The 14046-nt window shown below is 46.9% G+C and overlaps 1 protein-coding gene across 2 annotated transcripts in view; it reads right to left on the bottom strand.

Annotated features, from left to right (window-relative positions):
* The window catches only part of LOC307230325 (copine-1-like), a 38047-nt gene extending 25880 nt beyond the window's left edge, over window positions 1-12167 (bottom strand). The window contains exons 1-2 of one of the 2 annotated variants that reach the window (XM_080000630.1): window positions 12051-12149; window positions 245-3719 (exon numbers count right to left, since the gene is read on the bottom strand). In XM_080000630.1, the coding sequence (XP_079856756.1) occupies window positions 1094-3703 (2610 nt within the window). In that variant the 5' untranslated portion in view covers window positions 3704-3719; window positions 12051-12149 and the 3' untranslated portion in view covers window positions 245-1093. Of the gene's footprint in view, window positions 1-244; window positions 3720-12050 lie in introns of those variants that run through there. The other variant, XM_080000631.1, reaches the window with a different exon arrangement.
* Window positions 12168-14046: the final 1879 nt, after the last annotated feature.

Genomic DNA, 14046 nt, shown 5'->3' with positions numbered 1-14046 from the left:
ATTTTTAACTGCGCCCACAGACACTTTATCCTGGCGCCGTGTCTGAACCTGAGAGGCTGCACCTCTCTTGCAATTGGCCGTAGCTTCAGCGCTGTCGGGGGCATGCCCCCAGCCTTTCAGAGCACAGAATACTGCTTACTTTTTTCCTCCCCAATCATTGAAATTTTGCCGGGTGGTTAATAACACTTTTCTGTTGTGTGACAAACTCAACATTTATTTTTTCTTTACAGACTTAAGAGGCTACATTCACACAGACAGGAAACAGAGCCTGAATATTTTCTATAGCTCAGAGACTGCGCAGTTCAAACTATAATCGACTCATCACAAAGTCAATTTATTCTGCGACCGCTTCTGAGACTCGACTGAGCACGTGCAGGAATTCAGGATTTAAAAACAGGAAATCACACCAATTTATTTGACAAAAAGAAAACCCAGCTTCATGGTTTTAACAGTGAAGTGATTCATGCAGGAGCTAAAACACAGACAGTGAAAAAGAGAGTGACGGATTATGAGAGACAAACGGAGAGAGACACCAACACAGAGAGAGAGAGGGAAACCGGTAACCAAACAGTAAAATACAAGCATGTGTAAGTTACCGTGACAGTTTGAAAACAGCGCAGTTGGTCAGATATCTCATCACAGCATATCAACAGATCACCATAGCAACAGCTTTTAATCAACATTTAGCATCATTTCACCACATCGTCATAGCAAGACACCGCCATGTGAAGATATTACCATAGCAATAGCATCCCAGCCCTTTCAGCCTGTTACCGTGGAACAAAACAGGCATGACACTTTCAACAGCTCCAGACATGACGACAGATGCTGCGTCGTCATGGTAACAACCTGCTCAGCGCGCTATAGTACTTGAATAACATGGTCTGCATGGTTAAACTTTATTCAGAGAAGAGGAAGTGTTTATTCGGTTTCTACTCCCAGACACACAGCGGGGAGGAGTGGGGCCAGGTGAGAGTGGGAGGGATTACTTGGCTTCACCTAAAAATGAGGGTAGGAGCCAGGGGAGAGTGGGAGGGTTATCAGTCTGACCTAAAGCTGTAGGGGAGGAGCCAGGGATGATGGGCATGGCCTCTCAGCCCAGGCTGACTTTGACCTTGCGGGCGCCGATGGGCCGCTCGTTGAGGTCCATGACGGCCGCAGCGGCCTCGTCGTGGTTCTGGAAGGCCACCATGGCCTCGCCAGTGGGAAGGCCCTTGTCGCTGAACTGCAGGCACACGGAACCGGGCAGAACCTGGTACCCATAGAAGAAGTCCAGGATCTCGTCTACAGTGACCGTGAACGGCATGTTCTGCAGCTTGACAATGGCGGGGCAGCCAACACGCTGGTTGCCAGGGTTACCGGGACCCGGTTGGTTTCTCAGACTGTCGGCTCCGGGACCGAACGACGGGTGCTGATGCTGTGTGCTGTTGTTCGCGCCTCCCTGACGACCCAGGCTGTTGGCCACACCCCCGCGCTCTGTCTTTCTGTTGGCACTTTCAAAGGACGGCAGGCCTCTCAGAGCGTCTTGGGCCAGCGGGCCGCCTGAGGCACCTGGTCTAAAGCCCGGAGGCTCCAGGATGGGTCCCCCTGTTAGGCCAGCCACCAGGGGAGGGGCCACGCCGAGCCCCATGTCACTCAGGCCGGCCGCCAGGGGGGGCAAAGGGGGAGGGCCCGCCAACCCGTTCCCTGGCGCTGGGAAGGGTGCTACGAAGGGAGCCCCTCCGAGATTCCCCATGGTGTTCCTCAGGAAGTTCAACTCTTCTCCGCTGATCCCAGCAAAGGGGTTAATGTGTGTCTGGGGGCTGGGCTGGACGGATTGGGTGGGCTGGACGGACTGGCTCCGCTGGCCCCGCTTGCTCTGTGGAGGAGGGTTCCTCTCAATCTCCTTCATTTGTTCAAAGGTGACGAGGTGCACAAAGGCATCACGCCCATTCAGCTTCTGGCGGTGGAGCCTCTCAGCCTTGCGAGCATCTTCTTCCGTTCGCAGCTGGAAGACAGCCTGGCCCAGCCCGTTGCCCTGGTTATCCGTCAGAACTTTCAGGCTATCCTCATAGAGCCCCACCCCATCCAGGAAGGCCTGGACATCCTTCTTGGACACGTTATAGGGGATGTTGGTAACGTGAGCACAGTTCCTAGGGCCTTTGGATCCATCAGGATTCTTTGCCTCACCGTGTGTGGCGGTTCGCTTGCGGATGGCGTCCATCTTCTCCAGTGTTCCCTTGCGGCTGATTGGATGGACTTGGATGAAGCGATTACCCATGTACTGCATGTGCTTCCCCAGTGCCGCCTTATAGTCCTGCTCCGTCCGGAACTCCAGGAAACCTTCCCCAGTAGCTCGACCATTGGGTCCGCAGGCGATGTACAGACTGTCTTCCACCATGTTGAGGTTCTTGAAGAACTCCTGGATCTGCTTCTTCTCCGCCTCGTAGGGGAGTCCCTTCAGGTAGACACACCAGTCCTGGCGGTGTGGCGAGCGGGACCGGCCACGCTGCCCACCTACGGAGGTCGCGTTACCGCGGCGGTGCAGCTGATCATGAGCCTCGTTGCTTGGTTTGTTGTTGCTAGGGGCAATGAAGCTGATGCTAGGGTCCATGAGGCCAGACCACTGCCGCTCTGTTGCTGGGGATATATCAATGAACCTCTGAGCCATCATGCCCCCCCCACGCTTGACAGCCTCCAGTCCATCCTGCGGGTTGAAAAACTTGACCAGCGCTCGGCCAGTTCCTCGGCCCTGGCCGTCCTTCAGTGGGCGAACCCCATCCACTGCCAGAACCCCTAGGAACTCTCGGATCTCCATCTCAGAGTAGCTGAAAGGGAGGTTCTGTAGGAGGACGAACAACTCGTCCGGGGGGGCTCCGAGCCCCCCGGCAGCGGCAGCGGCCTTCATGTGAGCCTGAAGGCCTAAGGAGGCCAGCGGGCCAAGCGGGCTGAACAGCATGGAGCCAGAGGAGTTCAAGGCCAGGCCGGAGCCCAGGCCGCCGGGGGGGGGCAGGGCGGGGTTGAAGGGGGGTAGGGAGGACATGTGGGGGAGGTGGGACATGGGAGGCACTGGAGGACCTTGGGTCAAGGGGGGGACAGTGGGGATGGGGGGCAGAGATGAAACGGGGGGAGGAACGGGCATGGTGGGTATTGTAGGCAGCGGGGGCATGGAAGGCATGGAGGGTAGGGGGGGGACGGGGGGGGGGCCCACACTGTAACTGTTTGTGAAGCTGGGAGGCATGCTTGGAAGGTTGGCGGCCATCTTGTTACTCTGCTCTTGGGCAGACATGGACGCCGTCACAGAGGGCTGGGTGCTACTAAAACCTTGGTTACCATGGCTACCACTCCTGCCCACACTTCCTGCCTGAGATGTTGCCATGGTGGCAGGCCCTCCCTGACGATTGGTGCTCCCGCCTGCAGGAGGCACAGCTTCAGCGGTGGCGGAGCCCGACTCGAACCTGCGACGGCTCAGCTCGATCATGTTCTGCATCTCTGTCTTGCTGCTTAGCAACAGAGACACCTTGGAGCCTTTGATGGCTCCGCCTGTACGCATCATGCCCAGTCGAGCATCTTCGTCGGTGGCGAAGACGATGAAGGCCTCGCCGTGCTCGCCCCCCACGATGTGCACGCCCCCGTCGGGGATGGTGAGACCGGAGAAGAAGTGCCGGATGTCCATGGTTCCTGCCACAATGGGCAGACCCTGGAGCCGGATGACTACAGCCATACTGGCTAACGGCTACCTGGGGAGAGAGTCACATGGTCAGGAAGGAGACATGCTAGCGCCCCCTCTGGGTCAGCTTCACATCCCATGACCTTCATTAAACACCCCACGCCCTGCCTCTGCGCCCCACACGAGGCTTTGAGCCCCAGTGATTATCTTCTTGATTAGTTACTAATCAAACAGCCTCATGCAGCTAAATAACAATGATGCTAATCAAGTCTTACTTGACTTCACGCATTACAGCACATATTTCCCATCAGCCATTTGGATGGTGGGAGGAGCTTTTGGGTGACAACATCCTGCCCAGATAAATCTTATGGGGATGGTAGCTCAGGAGGTAGAGCTGGTCGTCTAGTAATCTAAAGGTTGCTGTAGTGTCCTTGAGCAAGACACTTCACCTGATGACTGCGTCCGTCTGTGTTTGAATAATTGTAAGTACCTTGGATAAAAGCGTCTGCTAAATGTAATGTAATTATGGATTAAAGCATGGCTGAAGCAAAATAATATACACTTTCAATGGCGCATCAGAACAGCGGTAGCCAGGTCAATGCATTTTAAAAACAACATCCATGTCAAATATAAATATCTGTAAAAACACAGAAGAACCTCAATGCTGTTGCAGTCCAATGTAGGAATTCTGAACTGGATCACTGACAGGCTGGTTCAAACTAAAGTGTATTACTGACAGGCTAGTTAAACTGAACTGGACCACTGACAGGCTGGACCACTGACAGGCTGGTGTAAACTGAACTGGATCACTGACAGGCTGGTGTAAACTGAACTGGATCACTGACAGGCTGGTGTAAACTGAACTGGATCACTGACAGGCTGGTTTAACTGAACTTAAGAAGATGAAGCCATATCTTCTGGATCCTGCGACAGCAATTCTGTAATCGGACAATAGGCATCATGGAGCTGAAAAAGGGATTGATATCAAAACGTTCATTGTTAATTGACACACTTTAAACACCAGAGGGCAGAATCCCCACCCCAACTGGAAACTGCAACCACGGAACTAGAAACTGAAACCCAAGATCATAGAAAACCCCAGCTATATAATTTTACATTACAGACATGAACAAATTGGTTGGTAATCTTTCAGCTCATTGAAACAATGCTCCATTCCTCCTGAATAGTGATGAAATTAAAAACCAATGTATGTACTCATGTATACCTGCATGCCTTTGGCATGTCATAGAATAAAGCAAAGAAACTGTGAAAAGAGATCAATTATTGTTAAAGAGATCAATTATATTCTAAAATGGCATGGACAGATTTGTTGGTACCCCTTAGAAAAGATTATAAATAATTGGATTATAGTGATGTTTCAAACTAACAGTTTTCTTTAATTGGTCACATGTCTTCAATCTTATAATCAGTCATTCAGCCTATTTTAATGGAGAAAAGTAGTCACTGCTGTTTGGTATCGTGGTGTGCACCACACTGAACATGAACCAGAGAAAGCAAAGGAGAGCGTTGTCTGAGGAGATCAGAAAGAAATTGATAGACAAGCATGTTAAAGGTAAAGGCTATCAGAGCATCTCTAAGCAACTTGATGTTCCTGGGACCACAGTTGTAAATATTATTGAGAAGTTTAAGGTCGATGGGACTGAAGCCAACCTCCCTGGACGTGGCCACAAGAGGAAAATCGACCCCAGATTGAACAGAAGGATAGTTCGAATGGTAGAAAAAGAGCCAAGGACAACGTCCAAAGAGATACAAGCTGAACGCCAAAGTCAAGGTACGTCAGGGTCTGATCGCACCACCCCTCGCTTTTTGAGTGACAGTGGGCTCCATGGAAGAAGACCCAGGAGGACTCCACATTTGAAAGAAAAACAAAAAAGCAAGACTGGAATTAGCTAAAATGCATATTGACAAGCCACAATGCATCCAGCCCAATCTCCAGTTTTGACTCATCTGTCCAAAGAAGAATGTCCTTTGGACAGATGAGTCAAAACTGGAGCTTTTTGGCAATTCCCATCAGCTCTATGTTCACAGACGAAGAAATTAAGCTTTTAAAGAAAAGAACACCATACCTACTGTGAAACATGAAGGAGGCTCAGTTATGTTTTGGGGCTGTCCGCTGCGTCTGGCACGGGGTGCCTTGAATCTGTGCAGTGCACAATAAAATCTCAAGACTATCAAGGCATTCTGGAGCCAAACGTACTGCCCAGTGTCATAAAGCTCCGTCTCAGTCGCAGGTCATGGGTCTTCCAACAGGATAATGACACACAACGAAAAGCACCAAGAATGGATAAGAAGAAAACATTGGACTATTCTGAAGTGGCCTTCTATGAGCCCTGATCTGAATCCTATGGAACATCTATAGAATGAGCTGAAACATGCAGTCTGGAGAAGGAACACTTCAAACCTGAGACAGTTGGAGCAGTTCGCTCAGGAAGAGTGGGCCAAACTACCTGTTGACAGATGCACAGCTACAGAAATCACTTGATTGCAGTGATTGCCTCTACAGGTTGTGCGACAAAATATTAGGTTATGGGTCCCATCATTTTTATCCATGCCATTTTAATTTGTTTTATTATGTCAAATATTCTGTTGAATCAAAATTCAAAAGCATTCCATTAAATATGGAATAAATAATGATGGATGCCAATTACTTTTGTGAGTTTCAAGTTATTTCAGAGAAAATTGTGGGTTCTTCTTTTTTCGAAGGGTGCCAACAAATCTGTCCACGTCTGCTTAATGCATGGCTGCGGCAGCAGGAATATGGATGCAATGAGACTAAAACAGCTGAGAACTGCAAGAAATAGTTCATTTGTAATTTCTTGTGCGTATGCACATTTAATGGTGTAATTTGTTTCCATTTAAACTTTGTGAAAAATATCCTGACCATTGAACCCTGAACAACGTTGTTCCTTACGCAACGCTGTACCGTACCAAACCCTGTACCGTACTGAACAGGGCACCGTACAATACGGTACAGGGTTCAGTGCGGTACAGAGCACCATACTGAACCTTGTACAGGTCACCGTACGGTACAGGGTACAATACTGAACCCTGCACCGTACAGTACAGGTTACCGTTCTAAAACCTGTTTGAACTTCAGATATTTGGAAATGCATCAAGTAATCAGTTTCAGTGATCTGTGTGCAGAACAGAGTAACAGTGTGTTAAAACAGTGCGGATTCTATGTTTCACCTCCATCCTTTCACATGCATGTTTAAGGTACAGAAGCTTTAGCGTGTTGCTGGCAGATACTGGTACACACCGGAGAAAACAACTGGATTTAATTTAACATTTATTTTTTGGTAATCAATTTAACATTTCAATGTTTGTCAGTCATGTGATCATACAGTCAGCCTTCCAGCTGGTTCTAGTCTTGTACTTTAGTACTCAACTTTATTCTTCTGATCAAACTACAGAGCAGCCAGATGGGAACTGATAGAAAAAAATTCCAAACAAATAACCAATCAGGTGGACAGATTCCTTCCAATATAACAATCAGATTTACATCATTTTAAATCATTATTGATCAGACGCTTTTGTCCAAAGCGACATACAATAATTAATACACCGATGGACGCAGCCATCAGGGGCAGTTAGGGGTTAGGTTTCTTGCTCAAGGACACTTAAGCATGCTAGGAAGAAGGGCCTGGGATCGAGCCGGCAATCTTCAAATTAGTAGACAATCCACTCTACCTAGTGAGCTACTGCTCCCTCAGGTGGAGGATTTCAGCCAAAACAACCAATTAAGTGGACCAATTCCTCCTTAACAATCAATCAGGTGGACAGAGCCCTCAGGTGGACAGATCCTTCTAAACAACCAACCAACAAGTCACGTGGACAGATTCCTTCCAAACAACTAATCAGGTGGACTGATTCCTTCCAAACAACCAACCAACCAAGTGGACAGAAACTCACATTTCCAAACGAAGAAACAGGAAAGCAGAGAGGGTAAAGCAGTTCCATTAATACACATGAGTCTGCTGTACAAAGGATTACATTTCTAAAATCCAACCATTTCCTGTGATGTCAGCGCTTTTAGCCGCACAGCACAGCAGCATCATATGAGCAGATTAAATACAGTGCAAAATAACAGCTATTAACCCATAGCAACAGGTGGAGACAGCATAGAGTTAGCACAGAGATAGCATAGAGCTCACTTTAGCAGAGGGCCCTGTACCAAACATGTTAGCATTTAAGTAATCGCACATCTGAAGCTTCATCAATAACAAATCCGCATCCATCTGAAACACCACTAGCTTCCTGTTTCAAGCATTACCAATCAGCATCATGTTACATTATCAACAACTGATCAGCATACAACTGCAACATTTTCAGCTACACATAAATAATCAATCAGCATCCTGTGACATACCCATTAACAAATCAGCAATGTGTAATACCACCAGCTTCCTCTTACATTATCAATAAGATAGTACTTTATTGATCCCGAGCAGCTCAGTGGGGAAGCGTAAAGTACAGCGTAAGAGCATGAGGCCGTACACTCAATTCACAATATATAAGCTCTAATAAGCAGTCCAATAATCAAGCAATATAGCAATAATCAATCAGCGTCCATCTGAAACAACACCAGCTTCCTGTTCCATGATCAATAATCAATCAGCACCCTGTGACATCAATAACCAATCAGCATCCATCGGAAACACCACCAGTTTACTGCTACATGATCAGTAAGTAATCAGCATTCCAATCAGCATTTGTATGAAATACCACCAGCTTCCTGTTAAATGATCAATCAGCAACCTGTGACATCATCAATAACTAATCAGCATCCATCTGAAACACCAGTTTCCCCTTACATCATCAATAATCAATCAGCATCCTGTGACATCATCAATAACCAATCAGCATCCATCTGAAACGAGATTGATAAAATCCAATCAAATCCAGCGCTTGACCAACAAACAACACCGGACTGCAGCGCCGACCAACACCAACAGGAGCGCAGCACCAACCAACACCAACAGGACACACGTCGCCGGCCAACACCAACAGGACGCACGGCACAGCACCGACCAACACCAACAGGAGTGCAACGCAGCGCCGACCAACACCAACAGGAGCACAACGCCGACCAACCGCAGCGCAGCGCCAATCAACACCAACAGGAGCGCAGCGCCACACAACACCAACAGAAGCACAGCACCGAGCCACACAACACCAACAGGAGGGCAGCGCCGACCAACGCCGACAGGAGGGCAGTGCAATGCCGACCAACACCAACAGGTGCGCAGTGCAATGCCGACCAACACCACCAGGAGCGCATCACCAACCAATGCCCAAGGCGCGCAGTGCCGACCAACGCCAACAGGAGAGCAGTGCCCAGTTGAACAACAACAATAGGAGCGCAGCACCGGCCAACACCAACGGAAGCGCAACTTGGGCTAACACTAACAGGAGCGCAGAACTGACCAACAGGAGCGCAGCAACGACCAAGGAAGGAGCGATAGAGGAATAATGAGCGATGGAAGGAGGAGTGATGAAACTCCCTCCACATTCCAGAGTCATTTTAAAGGGTTAGTTAGGGTCAGTTATGGACTGTTGGGTTAGTTATGGTGATTTTGGATCAGTTGAGGTCATTTATTACCAGCTGTCAGTTATGGTCAATTAGGGAGAGTCATGAACAGTTGGGTGAGTTATGGACAGTTACGGTCAGTTGGGTCAGTTATGGTCAATTAGGGAAAGTCATGAACAGAAGGGTGAGTTATGGACAGTTGGGTGAGTTATGGTCAGCTGGGTTACTTACGTCATTTATGGACAGTTGGGTAAGTTATGGTCAGTTGGGTGAGTTATGGTCAGCTGTGTCAGTTACGTTAGTTGGGCGAGTTATGGTCCGTCATGGTCCATTGGGTTAGATATGGTCAGTTGAGTTTTGCCATAATTTCCTGTCCATTAGCGGTGTTACACTCAGATGTGTGACCTGCTGATCTGAGTTAGCTTTACATGTATTTCCAAACAACGCTCCTGTTTTCTTTGTCAACCAAAAGCAGACGGAGGCTCTGCACTCGCCATCTTCAATGAGCCAACACCATAACAAACCAGAGCCAATGAGACGAGTGACGAAAGCACTGTGAGTGGGAGGTGGCAGGGCTATGTGGGTGCTGGCGCCACTCATCTGTTTCTAATCAAACATATTGCGTTAATCACATTGTCATACTGCTTATTGCTAATAAGTGGTGTCACAATTCCGATTCAAAAATTTATCGAAATGAGCGTGATTTCGAACTAAAAAATGACAATCAGGTTCGCAATTCTCCCAGTACTTTTCTGGTTAATATTGTCCAACATAAATGTGATTTCTACTGAAAATAAACTGCGTACTTTGGAGGTGGGGGAGCCGAAGCCAGAGCTGCAGGAGCAAACGTTATGGATATGATTTTGATAAAGATCAGATAATGTTAAATGGAACATGATGCTGTGATATGAGGAGGAGAATTAGGAAAAAAGTCTGAATAGAGAAGGTAGAGTTTAAAGTAAAGTTTCTCTTACGGCTCCTAAGCATTTCTTTGAACTATGAAATATTTAGTTTTATTTATTCACTATAAAAAAATATTATTTATAATGATTTAATGTTATAATGATTTAATGTTCTTTAATGTTACTTGTTTTCTGGTGGCGGGCTGTACAATCGTATTGTACCAATATTCTACTAATATTGTTGAAGTCTGTAGCTTGTTCCTACAGAATGTTCAGCTGTCACTCCAGTTGGTTTTATAGTGGGACTAATGTACTTATTGATCAGTTGCTTTTGATCAATGACATCATGCCATGTGATATGAAGTCAACCGGTCACATATCTGGGTGTAACACCGCCAACAAATAGTCAATTCAGTTATTTTGGAAATAATAAAATCAGATGCTGCAGCTGAAATATTCAGCCTCCATCACCATCCCTTCATCATCACTGCATCCATCATCCCCACATCTCTCCATCATCATCCCTCCAACACTGCATCCCTCCATCATCATCATCATTATCATCCTTCCATGACTGCGTCCCTCCATCGTCATCCCTCCAACACTGTATCCCTCCGTCATCATTCCTCCATGACTGCGTCCCTCCATTATCATCCCGCCAACACTGCATCCCTCCATCAGGAGAAGGGATGGAACATCCAGGTTGAGAAAATAATGAAATCTACCAACTACTAATTGAGGGGGTAGAAAACAGGAAGACTTACTCGTCCTCAACCGATCCTCAAAAATAGTCCTAACTCACTCCCAAACTCGTCATCTATCTCCTCCCCTCACTAGTCTACTAACTGGTAATCTAGCTCATAACTAGTCCACTGACTAGTCATCTACATTTACATTACATTACATTTAGTCATTGATCAGACGCTTTTATCCAAAGCGACTTACAATTGTTCAAACAGCGACGGACGCAGCCATCAGGAGCAATGAGGGGTTAAGTGTCTTGCTCAAGGACACTACAGCATGCTAGCAGGAGGAGCCTGGGATCCAACCAGCAACCTTTAGATGACTAGACCACCAGCTCTACCTCCTGAGCTACCATCCCCACATCTAGGTTGCCCCTAACTAGTCCACCCTATTGTAACTTAACTCATTACCTAACTAGTCCACTAACTCGTCCTCTAACTAGTCATCTAGCTCGTCCCCTAACTAGTCTGCTAACTAGTCCCTCCAAACAGGACGCTTGGTGTCACTCCCAGATCTGTACCTCCTGTACTGCGCATGTGCACTCTGTCACGTTGCGGCAATGGAGACATGCGTTTCAATGACGATTGTCAACTTCATTTCTGGCGTAATTATGTTTCATTGTCATATTTATAACATGTTCATAATATCGATTACAAAAATTCCAAAAAGTTGATATGTGATGAAACGTGTGCCCAGAAAATTAAGTCGCAATCGTAGCTTGAAGACAAACCTTTACACAAAAGTGTAAAGGTTGCTAAGCAACTGCCTTTGTTTGGCGTCAGTATTTGACGGTAGGTTGGAGACATTTCATGGCATCATTGGCGTAAAGAGACAGGCTGCACATGCGCAGTACAGCTCCGGTAGTGACACTCCGAAACAACAAACTAAACCGGAAGCTAAGCGGCTAAAGGAAGCTAATGGGTTAACCACGGCAGTGACGCCATTTTGAGCGACTGTGTTAAAACAGGGACACGAAGACTGTATTTTAACTATTTTAACTAATGTAACTAATTTAACTTGGTAACAAAGACAGTTGTGTCAGGATACCATAGACTAGTAGCCCGTTTCGCTGGTTGCTAGCCGTGCTAACTAGCCGTTCTAAGCAGGAATAGCGGTCCAGTACTAGTAGTACTAGTAGTACTAGTAGTACTAGTAGTACTAGTAGTACTAGTAGTGAGGGTGGGTTTAGGCCTCTGGTTCTTACCGATGTGAATCTGTTTTAACTGCTTTTTATTCATCAAGTTGCAGCTGCTTCCTCGAGCTGCTCTTCCTCCGCGCGGTCACTAAATGTCGCCGAGACCGCAACGCCTACGTGATGACGTCATCCAGGGCGCGACGCCACACAGCGACCTCTGCTGGGAGGAGGATCCTGTTCATGTTTCACATCCTTTAAAGCAAGGGCGTCTCAGGGGCCGCATGCAGCCCAACGTTAAAGTCATAGCATAATAATCCACAAACAACGATAACTCCATTTTTTTCTTTTTATTTAAGTGCAAAAAAGTACAAGTACATTCTGAAAATGTTCACGTTTAATCAACTCTCTTTTTACAAAACATTATGAACCTGAAATGTCTTTAAAAAATAAGTGCAATTTCAACAAAACATTTAGTCAGAGGTATCTGGAACTAAACAATATAATATTTAACTTTTTGAACAACACAACTTGTCAAGATCGAGAAATGATTTCAAATTGACATTAATTTCCACATCTGTGTAGAAATCCTGAGCACTTGAACCAGCACACCACACCAAACAAACTGAAGTAGGAACTATTAAGGAAGAACGTTAAGTAATCCCCGTCTTGTGAATGTATAACATTTATACATATAAAATACATAAAAGCTGTGGCAGTGTACGAACAATAGCGTTCCACCAAACCAAACTATTTTGTACTGAAGCTGCTGACTGACATTATATTGCACAATGTTGAGTGTCTTTAAAAATTTCCACAGTAAGTATTCACTTCACAGAACTATATTCTTCAGGGTGCAAAGGTGTCTGAAGAATCATTTTGCATGAAGTAGGCTTGCTCCCCGTTTACTTTGCTCCTGAAACTTGACATCTTTTAGTCTTCACAAGTGCATCAATATCAGGCGTCAAATCCTGAGTAGCAGATAGATAGATAGATAAATGCAGTGAAATGTCATGACACCCGGTGATTACGCACAATAAGCTCTAAAAATACTAAAAAATACCAAAATGTGCGTAATCGACACAAGGTGCTCGCGCAGGCAGCCGCAAGGGGAGGCGCCACAATCGCGATTCTGGGTTCTATAATTATATAATACAACTAATCAGAAGCCTTGACTGTGAATGGCGAGCGAAAAACTGCAAATTCTGTCTCAAGTTCACCAAAGACCTGAAACCATTGCTCAAATTCCCACAGCAATCCTGTAATCTTGTCTTTGTACAGATTCATGTCAGCATTAGCCGCGGTCGCACGCACATCTTTAAGACGAGGAGAATGAGCAGCGTCGCCACTGGACAGTTGTGTCTCCCACAAAGTCAGCTTCAACGTGAAGGCGCATGCTGTCATAATACTGTGTGACAACTTTTTTGCAGCCTTGCAGCATTTTGTTTAGATAATTCCGGTGCTCTGTAATATCGACCATAAATGCTGGGTCCTCCAACTATTCTAGGGATTGAAATTCCAACACTGGTTTGCCCTTTTTCTCCATGAACTGTTCGATTTCCGTTGGTAGATCAAAGAAAGGCCTCAGCACGGCACCTCGGCTTAACCACCTTACTTCAGTGTGGTATGGAAGAATCTTTAATTGTCACGCAACACACCACACTACAACACACACACACACAGACGCGCTTTGGATGGTGCCGGTGAAAGGGTTCCTCTGCATTTGACCATCCTGGCTTGTCCTTCCTCTGGGGGGGCAGCCAGTGGCAGTGGGCAGCATTCGTTGATGCCCGGGTACCTGGTAACAAGTGTCCATCGCTGGTCAGACGATGATGTGTGCATGTTTCGGGTTGGGGTCCTTCCTGATGGTAGGTGGAGGAAACCTCATGTGAACACGGGGAGAACATGCAAACTCCACACAGAAAGGCTCCTATTTGGGAGATAACCCGCCGGAGCACGGTGCCAACAGCGCCCCAGGCGGGAATCGAACCCAGGACCTTCTGCTGTGAGGCAGCAGGGCAATGCACCGTGCCACCTGACAATGTCTGTGCTCTCATCAAATGCATCT

Source organism: Zeus faber (genome assembly GCF_960531495.2).
Source record: "Zeus faber genome assembly, chromosome: 5".
Classification (NCBI taxonomy): Eukaryota; Metazoa; Chordata; class Actinopteri; order Zeiformes; family Zeidae; genus Zeus; species Zeus faber.
Note: the sequence above shows the minus strand (reverse complement) of the source record. Positions and strands in the feature narration are given on the sequence as shown.